A 21,344-nucleotide genomic window follows, 5' to 3' on the forward strand; every position below is an offset into this window, starting at 1 on the left:
GATCCTGACTTTTACTTTGAGACTGTTGCTCTTCTTTACGCTTAAGGGCTCCTCTTGTCACCCTTTGCTCTTGTGGTTCCTCTAATACTGGCAGCAATAAAGGCTCTTGGGTCACCACGCCTTCTTGAGTCTCTTGAAGTTTTCTATCACTTCTATTTCGACTTTCAAAACTGTAGAAAGAAAATCCTTTGCCTTTAAAACCGTGTCAATTCTATATCTCCTTCCTTGATAGAATAGTGTCAGTCCAACTGGCACCTCCCATCTGAATTGAATCTGATGTTTTTTAAGTTCTTGTGTAAAAAGCAAATTCCTTCCTGTCTCTTAACATCTTTGAAGGAATCTCTTTCAACACCTTCAACTCCTGTTCTCCAATTTTTAAAGTTGTCTGATATGAAACTTGCAGAATTTGATTTCTCATAGTCCTTTTCACAAAATAAACCACAATGTCCCGAGGAAGCTTTCTCTGTCTTGCAATCCAAGAATTAACTCTATATATTTTATCAATTTGGTAAGCTACCTCTTGGGGTCCGCTTCAATAAATTCAGCCAATGCTTCTGATATAATTTTTCTTAAGTCTTCTCACGCTCTTCTCGCATACCACAATTCTAAGAGCTCCTTCCATAAGTTTATATTGTAATATCACAACCTGATCTTCATTTTGATCCACTTTTTCTGAACACCTTTCATTTCATCTTCTAAATACTTATTTGACTGAGAGATCTGTTGCATTTCCACTTCCAATCCTTCAATTTTTACTCAGTCCTTGAACTGCCATAAGAATATCTTCCCTTATTTTTGCATTAAAATTCTCCATCATCTCTTTTTGCCTATCTTCAGAAAGTTTTAATTGTTCTTTCAATATTTCCTCAAGACTTGGTTCAGATCCCTTTCTTCCAGAAGGCTTTAAAGGTTTAGCTGCCATTCTGTCTTCAAAAGAATCAGGAATTCAAACTTAATAACTCTCCTTCCCTCCTTTCAGTATAAAAACTCCGTTTGTAACAATCCACAAGTAACGCTGCTTCATCGTACTAAAAATTTTACTTTCACTTTTAGACGCCATTTTAAAAGTCAATTAATCAAAGACAAAGAAAGGTTTCAAATTTCAAAAGGAGTCGGTACTTGCCGTGCTGATTCTACATCAAAGTTCGAACGCTTGTGAAATTCCCGTCTGCTTGGAATATCAATCAATTTAATAAGTTCTCTAGAGCAGAAGCAACATTCCTCTCCTTTTCCCTGATAAAAACAGGGGCGTGCTGAAGTTGGAAGGAGTGGAATTCGGTGGGGTCATAAATCCAGGAAAATTCGCTCTTAAGAGCAAACCCCCTGTCAGACCTGCCACTCTTCCACAATTCTGATAATCTCTTTCACCCAGAGATTATGCTAAGCTCAGTGAACAGTGATTTATTTTCTGTTTCACTGACTTTTACAATCTTCTAACACGGAGTGCTCTGTTTGAGCACCCAGCAGGAGGGTGACGTCACTGGAGCCTCTATCTTCATTTTCATTTAATCTGTTACAATTTTTTCCACAAGTACAATATTCTAATTATTTTCTTACATAACTATTAGTTTGCTTATCTATATCTTTTTCTAACCAATGGTAAAATTGATCCCATATCTTAAAATATTCTGAATTCTCTTTTTTAATCATCAAAGTTAATCTATTCATTTCTGCACAATCTAATTTTTTTTAATAACTTCCCCTTCCAGAAGTATTTTCTCTGCTTCCCAATTTTGTGCAAAAAACAATCCTTGCCGCTGTTATTACCTGTATAATCAAGTAAACATTTTCTTTACTAGTTTTCTCTGGGAGGATACCTAATCGGAACAGCTCCGGTTTTAAATCAATATGTTGTTGTATCATTTCTTTTAACCGTGTCTTGATTTTAGCTTCTGGGCATGCCCACCACATATGATAATAAGATCCCGGTAATTGGTGACATTTCCAACGACTAACTGATAAAGATAAAGCATCTTGAGATTTGTAATCCCCACCCCCATGCAAGACCACCCCCACCCCCACCTGAATCCCTGGAATTCTCCTTCCATCTGAAACCACGTTGTTTACCCCTGTAACCATGTTTACTTGACTTCCTTCCTTGCTTGTGAGTCTCCTCCCTGGTTGTCCTTGGCTCAGAGAGCCTGGCTCCCTCCAGCGGCCTCGGGGTCTGATCCAGCAAAGGGGGTTCAACTGTCAGAGCCTCAGGAAAGAAGGTTGAGGGTCTTGGGGCCACTTGCCTTCCTCTGACTCCTCTCACCTGGGGGGGTGTCTCATTTAGGTGGCGAAAGCCGTGTCCCATTCACTGAACAACTGCGTCAACTGCCTCCCTGGCCAGAAGGATGTGGACGTGGCACTGAAGAGCATTGGCGAATCCAGCAAGAAGCTGCTGGTGGAATCGGTGAGCCGCTTCCCCCTTGGCCAAGGAGGCCTCCTGCGAGTCTGCCCCTTTCTTGGGAAGGTCCCTTTGCCAGGGTGTCGGGGGAAGTGGTGGTGTCCCCGGAAGGGCTTTGTGTGAGTCTGTCGGGCCTTTCAAAACAAGGATGGAATGAAGCGTGGTGGTGGGCTTCTGGTCCTTGCATTGCCCGGAACGAGGCCGGGGTGTGTGCAAACTGAAGCAGAACCCACAGATTCTTCCCCTGTTCAGCACCGCCTGTTTCCGTCTGTGGCCTTGTCGAGGGCGAACACGCAGGGCAAGACCCGGGTGCTTGGTGACGTGCCAGGGCACAGCCACGGCTTCCTAATCCCACCCTCGCCTTGCAGCTGCCCCCCAGCTCCAAGTCATTCCAGGAAGCGCAGAGCGAGCTCAACCAGGCAGCGGCCGACCTGAACCAGGCAGCTGGGGAGGTGGTGCACTCCACACGGGGCCAGAGCGGGGAGCTGGCGGCCGCCTCAGGGAAGTTCAGCGAGGACTTCGATGAGTTTCTCGACGCGGGGATTGAAATGGCCGGCCAAGCTCAGGTAGGTGCCTTTCGTCCCCTCCCCTCCCCAGGCAGAATGGCCAAGGGCAGCACAGTTATTTCTCTTGGCTTGTCCTGCTAAACCTGATGCTGGAAAGATGCATTCTGGGAACCTCAGTCCTTGAGAAGAATAGAAGAGTCCTTCCAGCCAAGCTCTACGCATCCATGCAACTTTCTAAGGCATATTATGGTTTATCCTTTCTCTGGGACATTTGTCTGAGTCTAATCTACCATTGCAGGATTTCCTAGCGATCTCCTTCCCAATGCTGCTTAGCTGTCATGTTTAACCACTAAACTCCTGCTTAGGGTCCAGGGCGACATGCCAGACCCCAGGGCTCTAGGAGGGTCCCTGCATCTCCCTACTCTGCCCTCGACCCCTTCAGCATAAGTGCTGGAAGCCCACCATCTGGTTTGCTCTTTCAGCCTTCTCCTGAGGATTGTCCCTGCAGACTAATCGGCCCATCCTTTGTGCCCAGGATGGATTTTCTGGGCAGGGCAGCCGCTGGACCAGCTGTGCCTGGTGATTCTTTGTGCCAGGCAGAGATGGGACTGCACAGAGGCTGGGAGGCTGTGCCTTCCGGGCTGGATTTCCCGGTCAAGGCCCGATTGTCGAAGCATTGTCTGCTCAGCTGGGAGTCCTTGCAGGCAGTGGTGATCTGGGTCTCCGTCTGCACCGTCCTACCCAAGTGGGGCTCCCCCCGATGCTGCTGGCACCAGGAATAGAGTTGGGGGACTCGGTGCTCTGCCCAAGCAGTGAGCCCCTCCAGTGCCTTGTCTGCTTCACAGACCAAAGAGGACCAGATTCAGGTCATCGGGAACCTCAAGAACATCTCCATGGCTTCCAGCAAACTGCTTCTGGCAGCCAAATCTCTGTCGGTGGACCCCGGCGCCCCCAACGCCAAGAACCTCTTAGCGGCTGCTGCCAGGTGAGGGCTGCGGTGGCCTGGGTTGGGTGCTGGAGCAGCAGGGCAGGGAGTTGGAAGGCGACTACAAGGCTGAGTTGGAGGGCTGCTCTTGGGGGTCTTTAGCTTCTCCTCCTGCTTTGTCCCCAGGGCGGTCACGGAGAGCATCAACCAGCTGATCACCCTGTGTACCCAACAAGCGCCTGGCCAGAAGGAGTGCGACAACGCTCTCCGGGAACTGGAGGTCTGTCCTTGGCTCACCACTTTACCACAGAGTGCGAAGTGTGTGGCTGTGGCTCCTGGGCTTCCCCCAGAGAGAGCGTTGTCTTGCGAGTGTTGCTTCATTCTGGTTTGCAGTAAAGCCCCTCTGAGTGATTGGGTGACTGGTGGGTTCCTGTCCATCCAGCCTCAGCAGCCAGGGGGCCAGAACTGGGGGAAGGGGTCTGTGGGCCCGGCCATCATCCAGGAAGACTGACCGGGGTCAGCTGGTAGTCTTTGCATTCACTTGGGTTGGGCTGCTCTCCTTTCAGACCGTGAAGGAGATGCTGGAAAATCCCAGCGAGCCTGTGAGTGACCAGTCTTACTTTGACTGCATTGAAGGCGTCATGGAGAACTCCAAGGTAGCCCTTCCCAACCCTCTCCCTGAGAAACCCATCCGAGTGGACAGGGTGCAGATGAGGGGTGGGGTGGGGGAGAGGAGGGAAACTGGAGGGAGGGAGGGAGGGAGGGAGGGCCCCAGATGCAGCTCTTCCCAGAAACGGGGAAAGATGGCGCCTCTTGGGTGGCCTTCTCACGCGGGCTCTTTCTGAAGGTACTCGGGGAAGCGATGGCCGGCATCTCCCAGAACGCCAAGACCGGCGACCTGCCTGTCTTCGGGGAGTGTGTGGGGGTGGCTTCCAAGGCACTCTGTGGTCTCACTGAAGCAGCCGCTCAGGTGGGTTGGGATTGGGGTTGAATCCATGCTGGAACCTCCTGATTTCCCTCCGGCCTTTTGTGGGCGCTTTGCAGGGATTTGGGTCCAGTGGGTTATTGGTGTAGCGGTGGCATTGGGGGAGCCTGTGGATTTTATTTTAACCTGGTCACTCTGTGCCTTCCCAAATAACTACGGTCAGTTCAAGTTGCCAGGTTCGCAGTTGGGCAGCAAATGCCAACCTTGCTTGAAGATGGCTCAGGCAGGGACCTTGAAAGCCCCCCACCCCAACAGTTATGAAATATGTGGGATCCGGCCCGAGGGCGGCTCTGCAATGGGCCAACCAAAGTCAGGCTTCACATTTCCCCGGCCTTTGGGGGCCCCTGACTTCTGCTTTGCCTCTGAAATGAGTCTCCTCTTTGCTTCCATTTGGCCTTATTCCCCGAAAGGGGCTTGGCAAATGGCCTGTTTCACACAGTTTGCTGAAGCCCCCCCCCTCTTGGTTGTCACCTAGGCCGCCTACCTGGTGGGCATCTCGGACCCCAATAGCCAGGCTGGTCAACAGGGCCTCGTGGATCCCATCCAATTTGCCCGTGCCAACCAGGCCATCCAGATGGCATGCCAGAACCTGGTGGATCCAGCCAGCAGTCCCTCCCAGGTAACGCTCCCTTTGGGACAAGTAGAACAGCAGTAGGTCAGCAACACACACACACACACACACACACACGACTGTTAATACGCCCAAGATGGTTTAAAAAAGAAAAAAAGGCCCTTGTCCAGCAGAAGGTTGTCTCTGGAAAAGCCTTTCCAATCAAAGGAAGCTTCTACTGGACCTGGGACCTTGGCTAAGACCTGGGTCTCTCCTGGGTCACCTCTGTCCTTTGGCATCGCTTTCCACCTGCTTGCTCCATGGAGTGCCTGGGGGAGGACAGATTTGATCTTTCCCAGGGCGATGGCCTCCATCTCTGCTTCTGTTTCCTCTGACCGACAACTGCCCTGCCTTGGCTCAAGTTGAGATAGACCATTCCTGCCCCCAGATCCTTGAAGAAGATGGACCTTTGTCCTGGGGTCACTCCCTGTATTCCAGGTGTGCAAAGCCCTGAGCCCCACCCCCTGCCTGTTTCAGGTCTTGTCGGCAGCCACCATCGTGGCCAAGCACACTTCTGCCCTGTGCAACGCCTGCCGCATCGCTTCGTCCAAAACGGCCAACCCCGTGGCCAAGAGGCACTTCGTCCAGTCGGCCAAGGAGGTGGCCAACAGCACGGCCAACCTGGTGAAGACCATCAAGGTGGGAGAGCCACGACATCCTTGAGCCCTGCGACAGAGACGAAATGGAAAAGCTGTGTCCTCACCTGCAAGGGAGGGAGGCAGGCAGGGAGCAGTCTCTCAAGTCCCTCGGGAAGCCCAGGGCCCTGAAGTGGGCATTTCCTGGCCATCGTCTGCTTCCAGTTCTCCGGTTACAGGAAAGAGAAACTGGTTGGGGGGAAGCTGGAAAGCCAGAAACTAGGCATGAAAAGTGGGCGGTGTGGAAAGAGGCAGAGGGAAAATTGCTCCCCTTGGGGGATTTTTTTATTTTTCTGCCTTTATCCTGAGATTTCTTTCAGGTGCCTTATTGGGGTGGGATCCTTTCCATTATTCTGCAATCGATTTGTTATTATTTAGTGCCAACCACTTTCTGAATGAGGTTTGGAGTAAGATCGAAACAAATCCTAAAATCCCAAAATTGGTCTTCAACAACGATTTAAAATAAATCAGTTGTGATAAAAACAGAAATCTCAAACAAGCCAAATTTAAACATTTAGCAAACAGGAAAGAAAATGCAGATAACGTTTCAGTGAAAAACTAGAGAAAGCAAATAAGGTTTTGCAGCCCTCTGAAAAGGAACATATGGAGCGTATCCCTTCGCTGCTTGAACTTGACCAAAAAGATGGAAACCAGAAAGAAGTCTGGTTTTCAAGGAAAAAGAAACTTAAGGGAACCAGATTTGCCCCCTGAGAAATCCCTGTAAATGCTCATGAGGAAACTTCCTTTCCTTTAAAATTTAAATGGTAGATGGAGACAGATTTTGTTTCTGATCTGCCAAAATTTTGCTGGCAATTAGATTAATGAGTCTGTAATTTTTAAGGTGGGCCATTGATGTCACTTAATGACTTTTCTCTAATAGGTTTCTACTTTTCTGCCTGGTGGAGTTTGATCTCCTTAATGAGGACTGGGAAAGGAATAGTCCTAATGGCTGGTTTTTCACTTCCTTTTCAAGCAAAGGCTAGTGACTCACTTTTCCCCTCTTCTGGGCTTGCTCAGAACTCGGGACTCATTTTCGGAGTGTTTGTCTAGGAAAGTAGGAATAGAGATAGTGGCTTCGGAATCCTGTAGGGCAGCGTTTCTCAACCATGCTGGCTGGGGAATTTTGGGAGTTGAAGTCCACCCATCTTCAAGTAGCCAAATTTGAGAAACACTGCTACAGGGATCTGGATCATGACTGGTCAGCATCCAAAAGTTTTAAGTCTGGGGTCACCACGAGGTGTTTAAAGGAGGAAGCTGGGGTGGAGGTGGGGGTCTGCCTTGAGCTGTGGGCTTTATTTGTTTCTGCCTGTGGGCTGAGAGAACCCAGTCAGATCTAAGATATTCACTCAATCGTGGTTAAGCGCCCCCTGCTGGGTGTAAAGCTGATGCAATGGGATCTCTGGGCTTCTTTAAAGGATCCTGGAAAATATCATGTTGTCCCAGCAGAAAAAGATCGAAGAATGAGTCTGGTGGACTTCAAAAGTAAGGGGAGAATTGGAACCCAACGTTTAGCCAATACCTTCCCCAAAATACCTTTGACCCACTGAAGGAGGGGGCTTAGCGACCCCCTTGAATGCTTTGTGTTCACAGCTGAGCTCTCGTGCTTGAGCAAACTTCTCCTGCTTTTTTGCTCTTTCTTTTTTAAATTGAGCTCTAAACCACATTTGCTTTTCCTCATCAGGCTTTGGATGGAGACTTTTCAGAAGACAATCGTGGCAAGTGCCGGACCGCTGCTGCTCCACTCATTGAAGCCGTGGAAAACCTGACCGCCTTCGCCTCCAATCCCGAGTTTGCCAGTATTCCTGCTCAGATCAGTGCTGAGGTGAGAGCCCTGCCGACATGGGGGCACCCAGAGCCAGCTGTCTTCTACCACCCATTAATGCAACATTGATGGACGAGGAGGAGGAGGAAGCCTAAACACCCTGGAAGTAGCTTGCTCATCCGATCGCCTCTTTCCAGGGTTCTCGCGCGCAGGAGCCCATCCTGGCTTCGGCTCGGACCATGTTGGAGAGCTCGTCTTTCTTGATCAAAACCGCTCGCTCCCTGGCCATCAACCCCAAGGACCCCAACACCTGGTCTGTCCTGGCTGGACATTCGCACACTGTCTCCGAGTCCATCAAGAGCCTCATCACTTCCATCAGGTGGACCTCCCTCCGTCCTCCCTCCCTCTCCTGCATGATTGATTCTGTGTTGGCCCCTGCTGCTCTAAGTGTCCTGGGGGCCCAGTGGGTGTGCAAAGGGAGTTTGGGGTGCAAAGCAGAACGCCAGGCAAGGTGGTAGGAGAGGAATCAAGAACGAAAAATCCTGAAAATGACAGTTCCCACACCGGACGTCTTCCCTGCAGGCCCAGTTCAGTGATTCTGTTGTTTTCTGCAGGGACAAAGCTCCAGGTCAGCGGGAGTGTGACCACGCCATTGATGGCATTAACAAGTGCATCAGAGACATCGAACAAGCCTCCCTCGCCGCCGTTAGTCAGAACCTGGCCACCAGGGATGACATTTCTGTGGAGGTAAGGGACACCTCCCTTACTGAACGAAACGACAACAAACAAAAACTAATTAGCCACAAGATGTGGGTGTATTTCCCCTTCAAATGCAAATTGAAAGAGCCACCGACTGAACGGAGGAGGCAGCGCTGTGGGTATAAACTGGTGGTCCCCAATCTTTTCAGTACCAAGGACCGGTTTCATGGAAGACAATTTTTCCATGGATTGGGGGTGGGTGGGGAGAAGAGGATCCCGTACATGCACAGTTTTGCTGGCCCACCACTCTCCTCCAGCTGTGCGGCCCGGTTCCTAACAGGTACCAGTGCACGGCCCAGGGGTTGGGAACCCCTGGTGTAAACAGCCTAGAAGGATTTCCCAGGGTTCATTGCTCACTACAGATGAGCAGACCTGGCCCAGGTGAGATACAGAAACAATAGTGGTTTATAAATAGAGGAAGGAAGTTCCTTCGGGGCTCGGCTGTTGAGTTCACGTTTTGGTGAGCTGCCCAAGGAATAGCTACGAAGCCAAAATCTTCACCAATGGGGCTGTTTTTACCAGCTTTCTAATCTTTTATCATGAGAAGAGGATAGCCATTGTTGTCTGTCTCGCAGGCTTTGCAAGAGCAGCTGACCTCCGTTGTCCAGGAAATTGGCCATCTTATCGACCCCATTGCGACGGCAGCCCGAGGGGAGGCTGCTCAGCTTGGACACAAGGTAGGGGATCAAGGGGTGGCCGGGGCCTGTTCTCAGGGTCTTCTGAACTGTAGAAATGGCAGAGCTCCGCAACCTTGGCAAGTTTGAGATGTGTGGACTTCAACTCCCAAGATTCCCCAGCCAGCATGCTTCAAGCCATCAAGGTTGAAAAGCACACAGCACAGCTGGTTTGTGGGCGGTGGGTGGGGCGGAATCCTTAGTGTGTCTGACTCCTTGGTTTCCTGACTCCTCAGGTGACGCAGCTCTCCAGCTACTTTGAACCCTTGGTTCTGGCGGCCGTTGGTGTCGTCTCCAAGTTGATGAATCACCAGCAGCAAATGAACCTGCTGGATCAGACCAAGACCTTGGCGGAATCGGCCCTCCAGATGCTCTACGCGGCCAAGGAAGGAGGGGGGAACCCAAAGGTAGGTCTGTCAGTGGGGCAGATGGGGGATGGGGAGGATACCGGAGGGGGGCAGGGAAGAGTGAAGTGGCCTCTTAGGCCGTGGCAGATTTCTAATGAAACGGGAATCCTGCTTGGCTCTGCCCCAAACTGGGCAAGTTTGCTTTTTGGGAACACGGTGGAAGAGATGCCCAGAGAGGGAGGTGGGCTTTGGAACGTGGCTCCTTCGAAGAAGAAGCACTGCGGACATTTTAAAAATAAATGGGCAGATTAAGGAGATCAGCTCTGAGCAGCTGTTGTGTTTGCAGGAAGTTTTTAAAACAGAAAGAAACGCTTGCAGCTTCAGGTGGGTTTTTTCAGAAGTAGTCCTCAAGTTATGACTGTAATGGAATCTGCCCATCATGCTTGTAATGGCCGTAAATTGAGGACTATCTGTGTTCTTCCTTTGCACAGTATCCTCAATTGACTCTTCACTTGAACTTGGATATGTGCGACGGAAAGCCCATCATCGTCTCATGTTTTTCAGCCTTGCCAACCTGAAGATGCAGGGACTCCCACTCCCCAAATTCCCAGCCAGGCTGGGCTAACTCAGGATAATGGGAGGTTTAATTTGGCATATGTGGAGGGCAGTCAGCCAGAGCCAGCTTATTCCCTGAAACATGTCTCGTTTGTCAGAAGGGAAATTTCAGCAAGAAAACATGATTTGCATGTTAGAAGTCTAAAAAAAAGCTCCTTGGGAGCAATCACGTTTCAGACGCCGGTACGTGATGAGCGCTCAGGAGAATTCCTTTGCTGCCTCTCTGGCAAGGGCCTTTAATTAAAAACACAGCCTTCAGTAATCAACTCCGTCTGATTAGGGTCTTCCGCAAGGCACTCAGGCAGAAAATCTTCTAATTGCCTTTAAAAAAAAAAAAAAGGATGTGCAGAGGTTTAGGTCAGGGGTGAAATCTACTTACCTTCCTTATCGGTCCAGAAGTGCATGCACAGAAGGTAAAAAAGACATTACTTCCTGGTAATGACACCCGGGCGGACGGCCGAACTACCGGCCATGATTGCTACCGGATCGCACAATCCAGTCCAATCTGGGAGCATTTCACCCCTGGTTTAGGTTGGATGATCTCGGTGGTCCCTTCTGATTCTAAGATCCTGTGACTAAATACTGGGGCCACTCTGGACAGTTGCTGTATTTCCTGTGATACACCAGGAAGCTTTTAATTCAACATGTACCTGCCCTCCTTTAGAGTGGCAGTTGCTGGGGAAAAGCCTTTTGGAGAGACGTCCTTTCCATTGATCCGTTCTGCGGCCCTTCTGAGAAACCTCTTGCTCCAGAAGGAGTCCTCTTCTTCCTTGCAGCTCCATGCTCTGTTTCTAGGGGAACCTGGAGAGCCGTCAGTCCCCCGTCTGTCCCACCGGAGGATGCGAGGGGGCTCTGCGCGCCTGACTGCATTGCCAAGGAAGGAAAGGCTGACGGGTTTCTGTTCTTTCTCCCAGGCGTCACACACGCATGATGCCATCCTGGAAGCAGCACAGCTCATGAAGGAAGCCGTGGATGACATCATGGTGACCTTGAATGAGGCTGCCAGTGAAGTAGGCATGGTGGGGAACATGGTGGATTCCATCGCTGAAGCTATGAGCAAGGTGGGTGAAGAACCTTCTGGATCCATTGCGACGTCTCCTGAGGGGCCCAGGCGGCTTTCTCAGGACATCCAAGGAGGCTCAGACTGGGCTGACAACTATCCAACTTCTTCACTTATTTCTTAAGTGTTATCATCACCATCTTTTCTCAGCAATTTTCCTGTTATTATGTTACTTGCTGAAATAGGGGAAGGGGATTTGGGGAAAAGGCATCCTTGCCCAGCCCTGCCGTCCTTCTCCCAGGCAAGTGGAAATTAGTCTGCTGGTCTTCCAGCTGGGGTTCTACCCAAAAAGATGGGGTCACTTCAATCTTTTCTTGCATCCGGGTCGTTCTCGGTCAGATATTCTAGGTGATGGGCAGTGGTGTTGGACTTCAGGTCCCATAACCTGAAGCTGGTGGTTGGGCTGATTGAGAATTATGGAATGTGTAGTCCAGCAGCTCTGGAGGGCCCCTGGTTAAGGTCTTCCACTCTCCCTTCCTAAGAATCTTCCCTCTCTTTTCCACACTCTCCGCCTCGCAGCTAGACGAAGGGACACCGTCCGAACCCAAAGGGTCCTTTGTCGACTACCAGACCACAGTTGTCAAATACTGCAGGGCCATCGCAGTCACAGCCCAAGAGATGGTAAGAGAAGCAAGTGCACCACTTGACCTCGCTTTTAATTTAAGGCAGATCAATCCATCTGGCAAATGCCCAAAAAACGGTCTCTTGCAAGGGACAAAATAGAAAGCTGGGGGGGGGACAGTTCAGAACAAGAACCGAACCTTCAATCTGCAAAAGAATCCCTCCATAAAATGGGTCAATATACTGGAGGAGACTAGGAGAAAGATAAGGGAGACAGCGAAATTGGGGGCAGAGTCTTCAAAAGCCTCCATCAGGTCTTCCAGTCGGCGTTGCAAGGCAACGTGGCAAACTAAGATGCTCATCCTTGTTTCCATCCTTTCAGATGACCAAGGCGGTCACTAATCCAGAGGAACTGGGAGGACTCGCCTCGCAAATGACCACTGACTATGGACACCTGGCTTCCCAGGGCCGGATGGCAGCGGGGACTGCGGAACCGGAGGAGGTCTGCCATCCTTGTCACCCCTTAAGTACATGAGGGTCCCCCGCCCCCCGCCCTGTGGGGTTGTGGGAAACAAGACAATCACCAAAGATCTGGGGGCGGCTACAGCAGTTCAAAGTTCTGCATCCCCCCCCTCCCCAGATGGGAAACCCCTTTCAGAACGCAGAGAATAAAATCCCCCTTTCAGAGTTAAAAGCCAACCTTCCTTCTAATTTGGGGGGAAGAGAAAACTGAGCTAGCAAACCCCAAGATCCGAAGCCTTTGGGATTTTCCATTTCATCCATTGCAGGCGACTTTCCTTTAATGAGGTTTTTCCTCCTTCTGATCTATTTCCTCTCCATTGTTCAGGGAGGCTGTTAGTCCTGGCTTTAATTTGCCTTTTATTCTCCAACAGCCACAGACAACATAATAACAGACAATAATATAACGTTGGTTCTATGGTAAAACAGAGGATTGTTTTTTAGGATTCCTTAAGGTTGTCTGAAGATGCCTCTTCCTGTTCAGCAACTGGAAGCCCATCCTAAGCCCTGATTAGCTTTTCCTGCAGCCCTTCGGCTGCCTCTCCTGCCTCTCAGCTTGGGAGGACATCCATAGGGGAGCCTTTTCATTGGCTGTTCCTCTTCTGCCATCTTCCGGCTCCACAGATAGGGTTCCAGATCAGAACCCGGGTTCAAGAACTCGGACACAGCTGCATCTTCCTGGTCCAAAAAGCCGGCGCCCTGCAGATATGTCCAACTGATGCCTACACTAAGCGGGAGTTGATCGAATGCACCCGGACGGTCAGCGAAAAGGTGGGTGCTTGCCACGGTGGGACGCAACCCCCCTCCCTGCCCTGGCCATCCTTCCTTCGATAGGCCATCCCTGCATCCACCTTGGTCCCTCCTCTTGGACAGGTGTCCCTGGTGTTGTCAGCTCTCCAGGCAGGAAACAAGGGCACCCAGGCGTGCATCACCGCTGCCAGCGCCGTCTCTGGCATCATTGCTGACCTGGATACCACCATCTTGTTTGCTGCGGCCGGGACGCTGAACGCTGAGAACAAGGAATCCTTTGCCGATCACAGGTGAGGCTGTGTACACAGTGGGGGGGGGGTAGGAGTAGGTTTACTCTGAAATTGTTTGGGGGTTTGGAAAGAAGTGACAATGTAGAGATTCATGAAGAAAGTGTGCTCAGTTGTTGGTTTAATAGTAGTAGCAATAGCAGTAGCCCTTAGACATGTACCACTTTACTGTGCTTTATAGCCCTCTCTAAGCAGTTTACAGAGTCAGCATTTTTTTTTTCCTCCAACCTTGGCAACTTCAATTATTTTTATTTATTTATTTATTTATTTATTTGTTTGTTTGTTTGTTTGTTTGTTTGTTTGTTTGTTTACATTTATACCCCGCCCTTCTCCGAAGACTCAGGGCGGCTTACAATGTATAAGGCAATAGTCTCATTCTATTTGTATATTTATATGTATATTTATTTTGTCAAATACATATTAAATAATATATATAAGTATAAGCATGAATTGAATACATAAAATGAATACAATTAAAGGGAACATTAGGACAGGGACAGTAGGCACGCTGGTGCTCTTATGCACGCCCCTTACAGCCCTTTTAGGAATGGGGTGAAGTCAACAGTAGACAATCTTAGGTTAAAGCTTTGGGGATTTTGGGATGAGTCCACAGAGTCTGATAGTGCAGTCCAGGCATTAACAACTCTGTTACTGAAATCATATTTTCTGCAGTCGAGATTGGAGCTGTTCACTTTAAGTTTGAATCTATTGTGTGCTCGTGTATTGTTGTGGTTGAAGCTGAAGTAGTCTTCAACAGGAAGGACATTGTAGCAGATGATTTTATAAGTTATGCTCAGGTCATACCGAAGGCGGCGTAGTTCTCAATTTTCTAAACCCAGAATTTCAAGTCTGGTGGCATAAGGTATTTTATTGTGAGCAGAGGAGTGGAGGACTCTTCTTGTGAAATATTTCTGGACGCGCTCAATTGTATTAATGTCCGATATGCATTGTGGGTTCCAAACAGATGAGCTGTATTCGAGAATTGGTTTAGCAAATGTTTTGTATGTTCTGGTTAGTAGTGTAATCTTACCGGAGAAGAAGCTATGCAAGATTAGGTTTACAACTTTTAATGCCTTTTTGGCGATGTTGTTACAGTGGGCTTTGGCACTTAGATCATTTGATATGAGTACTCCAAAGTCCTTGACAGAGTGAGGGTCATCTACAAGATCATGTCCACCTAGCTTGTATTTTGTGTTCTGATTCTTTTTGCCAATGTGTAAGACAGAGCATTTGTTGGTTGAGATTTGGAGTTGCCAATTTTTTGACCATTCTGACACAAAGTCAAGGTCTTTTTGAAGGGTACAGGATTGTTGATAGTGTTAAATAGTTTAGCATCATTGGCGAAGAGAACACAGTTACTTATAATATGATCACAAAGGTCATTTATGTATAATATGAAGAGTGTTGGTCCTAGAATGCTGCCTTGGGGGACACCGCTATTAACAGGTGCAGGATTTGATAGGGTGCTGCCTATTTTGACCACTTATTGACTGACAGGAACAGTTATCCAATTATGGAGAGGTCCGGAGATGCCGTAGGATTTTAGTTTCAGAAGTAGTTTGTCAGGTACTACTGAATCAAAGGCTTTACAGAAGTCTATGTAAATTGCATCTATTGCTTTGCCCCGATCAAGAGTTGTAGTCCATATGTTTTTGCAGTGTAGAAGTTGTAGATTACAGGATAATTTTTTTCTGAAACCAAATTGTTTATTAGAGAGTAAGTTGTTTGTTTCAAGGTGGACGGTAATGGATTGGTTGATGATTGATTCTATTACTTTTCAGGTGACACAGCATAAAGAGATTGGTCTGTAATTTTCAACAAAGCTGAGGTCTCCCTTTTTGAAGATAGGGATGACCGTGGCTAGTGACCATAGATTGGGAAGGGAGCTGGTCCTGAAAGATTTTTCAAAGATTATGCTTAAGGGTTCTGCTATAACAATGGAAGGTTTTTTTAAGAAGTATGCACATAGTCCAACAGGTCCAATAGATAGAGATGGTTTCAGTCTACGTAGCGCCTTTTCAACATTATCTTCTGTGAAATCTATTTGTGTTAGATCGTTGTAGTCACTACTGGTACGACTAGGGAATGTTGGGCATGAGCCATTGCTGTTAACAAAGACTGAGCCGAAGAATGTGTTAAAGAGGTTTGCTTTAACGGCTTCATCATTGCATTCTTTACTGTTAGATTCTTTTAGGGGTGGGATGGATCTCGAGTCTTTAAGTTCGTTAATTACAAAATTATAGAAAGCACGAATGGATTTTGTGCACAGAAGGTTTTCTTCTTGTTTGATGTGGTAATTGGTGCATTCAGTCTTTATTTGGTGGCATATATTTTTGTAGCGGCTTTTAAAGTTAGCTACATAGCCAGTTTTGTTTTTTCACCAGAGGGATATTTTTTTTTTGGATTGGAGCTTTCTTATTGATATGGGTAATTTGTTTTTCCTGGTTTTGGTGGTGATTTGTGGTACATATAGTTTGAAAATTCTATTGACTACAAGCAAGAAAATATTATAGTAGTCTTTGGCAGTTATACAGTTAGAGAATAGAATTTGCCAGTCAAGTGATGAGAGGTTGGTGTCTATGAGATCATAGTTGGCTTTTTTGAAGTTGTAGTTTAGTATCCCATTATTATGGAGATTTTAGTAAGGGTGTATATTGAGACAAAAGTTTATCATGCTGTGGTCATTGTTGGAAAAGGGTTCTTTTATTTGTAGTCCATAAATTGAGTTAAGTTGTTGCAGAAATGAGGTTGAGGCAGTTGTTGAGTCTAGTGTTGTTATTTACTAGTTGATCTACACCTAGATTTGTAACAGCATTGTATAGGGTTGTATGGATGGGTTCAGTTGTACATTCGTTTATTTTCCAATTAATAAGAGGTAGGTTGAGGTCACCTAGAAAGATGAGAGGATAAGGGCAAGAGGCTACCCATGTTTTTTTTTTTGTTTTAAAAAGTTTTATTTTGACATTCTTATCCAATAACATATCCAATAACATATTTAATGTACCCTCATATACAATTAATCGGATCTGCCTGGTCACCACCCCCTTCCTTTTCCTTTTACTCTCCTTCTTTACCTTCTTCTACTTTCCATAACCATCCTCCCCCTCTCTTATCTACATCCTCTCCTCTTTCCTCCCTATTCCTTTCTTCTCCCTCTTCCCCTCTTCCTTCCTTCCTTTCCTCCTCCTCCTCTTCTCTTTCCTCCTTCTCCCTTCTACTCCTTCTTTCCCTTCATTCTAAAGTAGTAACCAGGCAGGTCCGATCTTACATTAATTATACATCTTCAATCATCTTTGTACATTAACTATCAATCCATTTTCTACCCCCTCCCCTCCTTCCTTCCTCCCCACCCCCAGGACTTCCGAGAACCGAGTACAGGGTATAAAACTAACAACAAAATTAAAATCTAGCACAAATCATAATCCATAGTCGTTCCTTAAAACCTCCACTCCCCTTCCAAAGACAAAGAAGATACTTTTCTTCCACTCCATTATATATCAGACCATTCCACTCCTAGAATTCTCCAAAGTTTCCAATTGAGTTAGTGTTTATTCTTGAATAAAGTACGTAGTTTTTAATATCCAACCTTCATCAATCAATATCAAAACAACGTTCCATCTTCCAATATTCACCAAGGTTTCTTCTAAAATGTCTTTCTTCCCTTAGCAATCTCTCAAAAATAGTTCATATTTCCGACTTAGTTTCTTTAATTTTTCTGTCCAACCTTCAGGGGTAAGCAATAGTCCATCTTTTCACATCTTTAACATTTATATATACAACAAATAATATTACAAATATCCAAAGTGTCAATTGTAATAATTAAAATCTTCACTTTACCTTACTTATGTCAAATAACATTGTTAAAATTACACCTATATCATCCACAATATATCTATTATAACAATTACATTCTAATTAACATTACATCCATCTCTTAAATATAATATTTAATCCAAGTTCCTAAATTTTACTATCTATCCTCCAAAATTAAACAATATTCCATCTTCCTATTCCTTTATACCTTTAATATATCATATAGTACCCCTAAAATTACACATTTATATCCACAATAAGTCATTTACAAAAATTAACCATAATCATATTTAATAAAGTTAAACATTCTCCCTCCCCTTCTTCTATCTTACACATTTTCAACCATCTATTCACCATTCAACTTAACATCTGTTAACAAAGAATTCCCAATCTTTAATACATTAGTATAAAAATCTCGTGCTTTACAAATTGTATTGAGAAAATACTTTTTTCCTTTATAATTCAGTGTTAAACCTGCTGGAACCTCCCATCTAAAATATATCTGATGTTTCTTAAGCTCATCCACCAGAAAGGCAAATTCTTTTCTCTTTCTTAACATTTTAGGAGGAATTTCCTTCATCATTATTATATCTTGTCCTAATATTTGAAATTTATTTTTATAAAATGCTTGCAAAATTCCATACCTAATCCTCTTATTTGTAAAATAAATAACCACATCTCTCGGTAAACACTTCTGCCTTGCCCACCAGGAATTAACACGATAAATTTTTCAATATTAACTTCAAAATCTTCTGGTTCCATTCCTCTATCTGGGCAAAGGCCTGAATAAAAATCTCTTTCAAATTTTCCTCTTTAAATTCTCTTAAACCCTTACCCTTATAGCATATTCCATTAATTTATATTGTAATATAACCCTTTCTTCCTCTGCCTTATCAGCCTTAACCTGAATATCATCTATTTTATTTTCTAAATTCAAATTAATTTGAACTTCATCTATTTTCCTTTGCAAATCTAAATTAATTTGGTTAAATTCATTCAGTCTTTCTTCTGTCTGTGTACTAGATAACAATAATGGAGTAATTGATTCCTTTAATTTTTCATCTCCTTACTCTGCTCTTCCACCAAATCTTTAAAATCCAGTATTTCTCTCTCCATTTCATTAAATTTTGATCTATTTCTGAAAGATGAGCCTCCATAAGCTCCTGTAAAAAATTCCTTAGACTGTCTTTAATATCTTCTTTCAATTTCCGTACCTGAAGTGAAGATATTTCCAATAATTTAGAAGTGGTTAAATCTCTTTGCTTAAAAGCCATTTTAAACTAAGTAATATCAAGAAGAAGAAGAAAAAAAAAAGGGGAGGAATAAAAAAAAAAAACCCAATAAATTTTTCTTCTTAAACACTGTAAAAAAAGATAATAAAAAGAAATAGATTTTTTTAAAAAGAATTCCATTTAGAAAAAAAATCTTGTTATTTTCTTCTTAGAGGTTCCACACCAGCAATTGTAATCAGCATTTCCTTAGCTTTCACTTTCAAAAAACAAAACGCCATCTTTCTTCATCTCCACTCTTCAAATAACTTCTCTGTCAGGGAGTTAAAATCATCTTACAAGCAAATGCCAGCCTTCCTGCTTTCGATTCTTCCGTGTTGAAAATTTATCATAAATCCTCTTCAGTCACGGAGATGGACGCTGCGTTTTGCTCTGCTTTTGCAGAGGCGTTCTGGACTCTGGAGCTTTTTTGAACTATCGAAGGAGCGTTTCCCATCAAACCACCAGAAATCATTCTGGGGCTTTTCTTGGGGGCTCAAACTTCAGTTCAAATGCTCATCTCCCCCTCTTTGCCCGAGGCAGAGATTTACGAGCTGTTGACAGAAGATTAGCACTGTCTAAACAGCTCTCACAGAATCACAAAGAACGGGCGGACTGAAATTGCCGCCATTAACACAGCGGAGCCAAACCGGAAGTCAAGAGGCTACCCATGTTAATAGTGTGGTTAACTTGTTTGCATGTGCGATGTCGTAGTCGGGGGCTCTGTAACATAGTAAGAAGTGAAGCGTGATGTTAAAGGATAGTTCGCATTTTGTATATATGCAAATATGCATTTTGGCATATCTGCTCCCAACAATTTGGGTCCTCATTTTAATGACCTCGGGAGGATGGAAGGCTGAGTCAACTCCGAAAAATACAGTAATTGGTTTATTTTTAAAGTTCATATCAGCAACTCAATGTGATTAAAGCTAAAAGGGAGGTAGAATGCAAAAGCAGGATTCAAACGCGAGAGGCAATCAGTCAGAAATGCACTAATAAAACCGGCATAAACAGCTCTCACTTCTTTGCACCTGATTTGTGCCTAGTCCTGCTTACCCCACTTCCTTCTGCCCTGTTCCGTTTCCCAGGGAAAATATTCTAAAGACTGCAAAGACTTTGGTTGAAGACACCAAGCTGTTGGTTTCCGGAGCCGCCTCCAGCCAGGAGAAGTTGGCCCAAGCTGCCCAGTCTTCGGCCAGCACTATCACGCAACTAGCAGAGGTGGTGAAGCTGGGAGCTGCCAGCCTGGGCTCAGATGACCCTGAAACGCAGGTGTGTATGGAGGGGCGACATGGGATAGGCCCCATCCTAGGATTGGAGGGAGGGCTGGGTCACCCAGAACCTCTTGCCTTCGATTGAGCTTCTGAAGCCAAACTGGGTGGACAGAGAGAAGTCCTCTGTGCCAGAGTAGAGTCCAGAGACTGGGCCAAGAGGTTTGGGAGCTATAGGTCAGTGGTATTTGTTCTACTGTTTATATTTTATATTTTATATTTTATTTTATTGTATTATATTAATTTATTTGATTCTTTTTTATTAGTTTTATTTTTTTTAAATGAGGTTTTTATATGTGTAAGCTGCCTTGAGTTGCCATGTGCGAATAGGCAACAATATAAATTCGATAAACAAACATTTATCAAATTTATATAGCTACCCGTCTCACTAGAGATCTGGCTGTTGAAATAATCTCTAGCTGCTCTCCAATGCTAGTTGACTTTACAAGCTGAAATGTCTTCTCATTAAAGGCCAGAAGACGTGGCTAATGGAGAACATCTAGAGCCACTAACAGGCCCTGCTTTTGACAGGTTGTGCTAATCAATGCCATTAAGGATGTGGCGAAGGCCTTGTCTGACCTCATCGGTGCCACCAAAGGAGCCGCCAGCAAGCCAGCAGACGACCCGTCCATGTACCAGCTCAAGGGGGCTGCTAAGGTATGGGAAAGAATTTGCTTCCCTTGCCCACAGGAGCCCACAAGAGGCTGGGCTTTCTGTCTCCAATGTCGCTCTTGCTTTTACCCAAATTCCCAGAACTGGCAAATCATGGCCCACAACTGTTTAAGGCGCATGCAGTGGCCTTTCTCATCACTAGAGCTGCCTTTCGTCCTGGGGGAGAATTGGGCTTTTGGCTTTTCTTGCAAACAACTTTGAGGCATATTATGCTCCATCTGAGGGAAGTGCATAGTTCTGTTCAGGGTTTGTTTGTTCGTTCGTTCATGATAAGTTTTATCAAAAGGCTTTCATGAAACTGATGCCTTTTAATATAATGGGCGATGCTACCTGACTGCTCATTTCTCCCACCCTCGACCAGCCAGGGTCTCCTCTTGCAGCCTCCCAAGAGAGAGGTTTGCTCATGAAATGCCTGCTGCTGAGGCTCCAAGTGTCGGTCACCAGAGAGATTTCCTATTTGCCCCAATCTCCATCGGCCATCCCTCCATAGTGGGGCTAGATTCCCCACACGGTTGCCCAAATACTGCTGTTGAAACTCTGCACCCGGGAAGGATCGGCCCTGCCTTGCAGAGGGCTTCCTTGGCCATCCAGGGAGACCGGCCGCAACGCCTCCTTTCCTTCTTCCTTCCTTGCAGGTGATGGTGACCAACGTCACCTCCCTCCTGAAGACGGTGAAGGCTGTGGAGGACGAGGCCACGCGTGGAACCAGGGCTCTGGAGGCCACCATAGAGTACATCAAGCAGGAGCTCACGGTAGCCCCGCCGCCAAGCTCATTCCCCTGCAACGTGGCAAAACTGAGATATATGGGGGTGGGAGTGGGGAGGGTTTCTGACCTACCCTTCAAGGTTGGGGTTAGGCCACAATTCCACCATTCCCGTGGCTTCTTGCTCAGAGCTTTGGGGGAGCCTCAAATTTGCTGCCCTTTTAGAGGAA

The 21,344-nt window shown here is 46.2% G+C and overlaps 1 protein-coding gene across 5 annotated transcripts in view; it reads left to right on the forward strand.

Annotated features, from left to right (window-relative positions):
- Positions 1–21,344, forward strand: part of TLN2 (talin 2) — a 76,641-nt gene that overhangs the window by 46,429 nt on the left and 8,868 nt on the right. For all 5 annotated transcript variants that reach the window (XM_058156189.1, XM_058156186.1, XM_058156187.1 and 2 more), the window contains exons 28-48: positions 2,279–2,398; positions 2,761–2,958; positions 3,744–3,883; positions 4,010–4,103; positions 4,390–4,479; positions 4,671–4,793; positions 5,284–5,427; positions 5,896–6,057; positions 7,735–7,875; positions 8,013–8,194; positions 8,430–8,562; positions 9,150–9,251; positions 9,485–9,655; positions 11,125–11,271; positions 11,790–11,891; positions 12,214–12,333; positions 12,975–13,121; positions 13,224–13,390; positions 19,557–19,740; positions 20,271–20,396; positions 21,047–21,163. In XM_058156189.1, coding sequence (XP_058012172.1) covers positions 2,279–2,398; positions 2,761–2,958; positions 3,744–3,883; positions 4,010–4,103; positions 4,390–4,479; positions 4,671–4,793; positions 5,284–5,427; positions 5,896–6,057; positions 7,735–7,875; positions 8,013–8,194; positions 8,430–8,562; positions 9,150–9,251; positions 9,485–9,655; positions 11,125–11,271; positions 11,790–11,891; positions 12,214–12,333; positions 12,975–13,121; positions 13,224–13,390; positions 19,557–19,740; positions 20,271–20,396; positions 21,047–21,163 — 2,910 coding nt within the window. The remainder of the gene's footprint in view (positions 1–2,278; positions 2,399–2,760; positions 2,959–3,743; positions 3,884–4,009; positions 4,104–4,389; positions 4,480–4,670; positions 4,794–5,283; positions 5,428–5,895; positions 6,058–7,734; positions 7,876–8,012; positions 8,195–8,429; positions 8,563–9,149; positions 9,252–9,484; positions 9,656–11,124; positions 11,272–11,789; positions 11,892–12,213; positions 12,334–12,974; positions 13,122–13,223; positions 13,391–19,556; positions 19,741–20,270; positions 20,397–21,046; positions 21,164–21,344) is intronic.

The sequence above is a fragment of the Ahaetulla prasina genome, chromosome 13 (genome assembly GCF_028640845.1).
Source record: "Ahaetulla prasina isolate Xishuangbanna chromosome 13, ASM2864084v1, whole genome shotgun sequence".
Taxonomy (NCBI): Eukaryota; Metazoa; Chordata; class Lepidosauria; order Squamata; family Colubridae; genus Ahaetulla; species Ahaetulla prasina.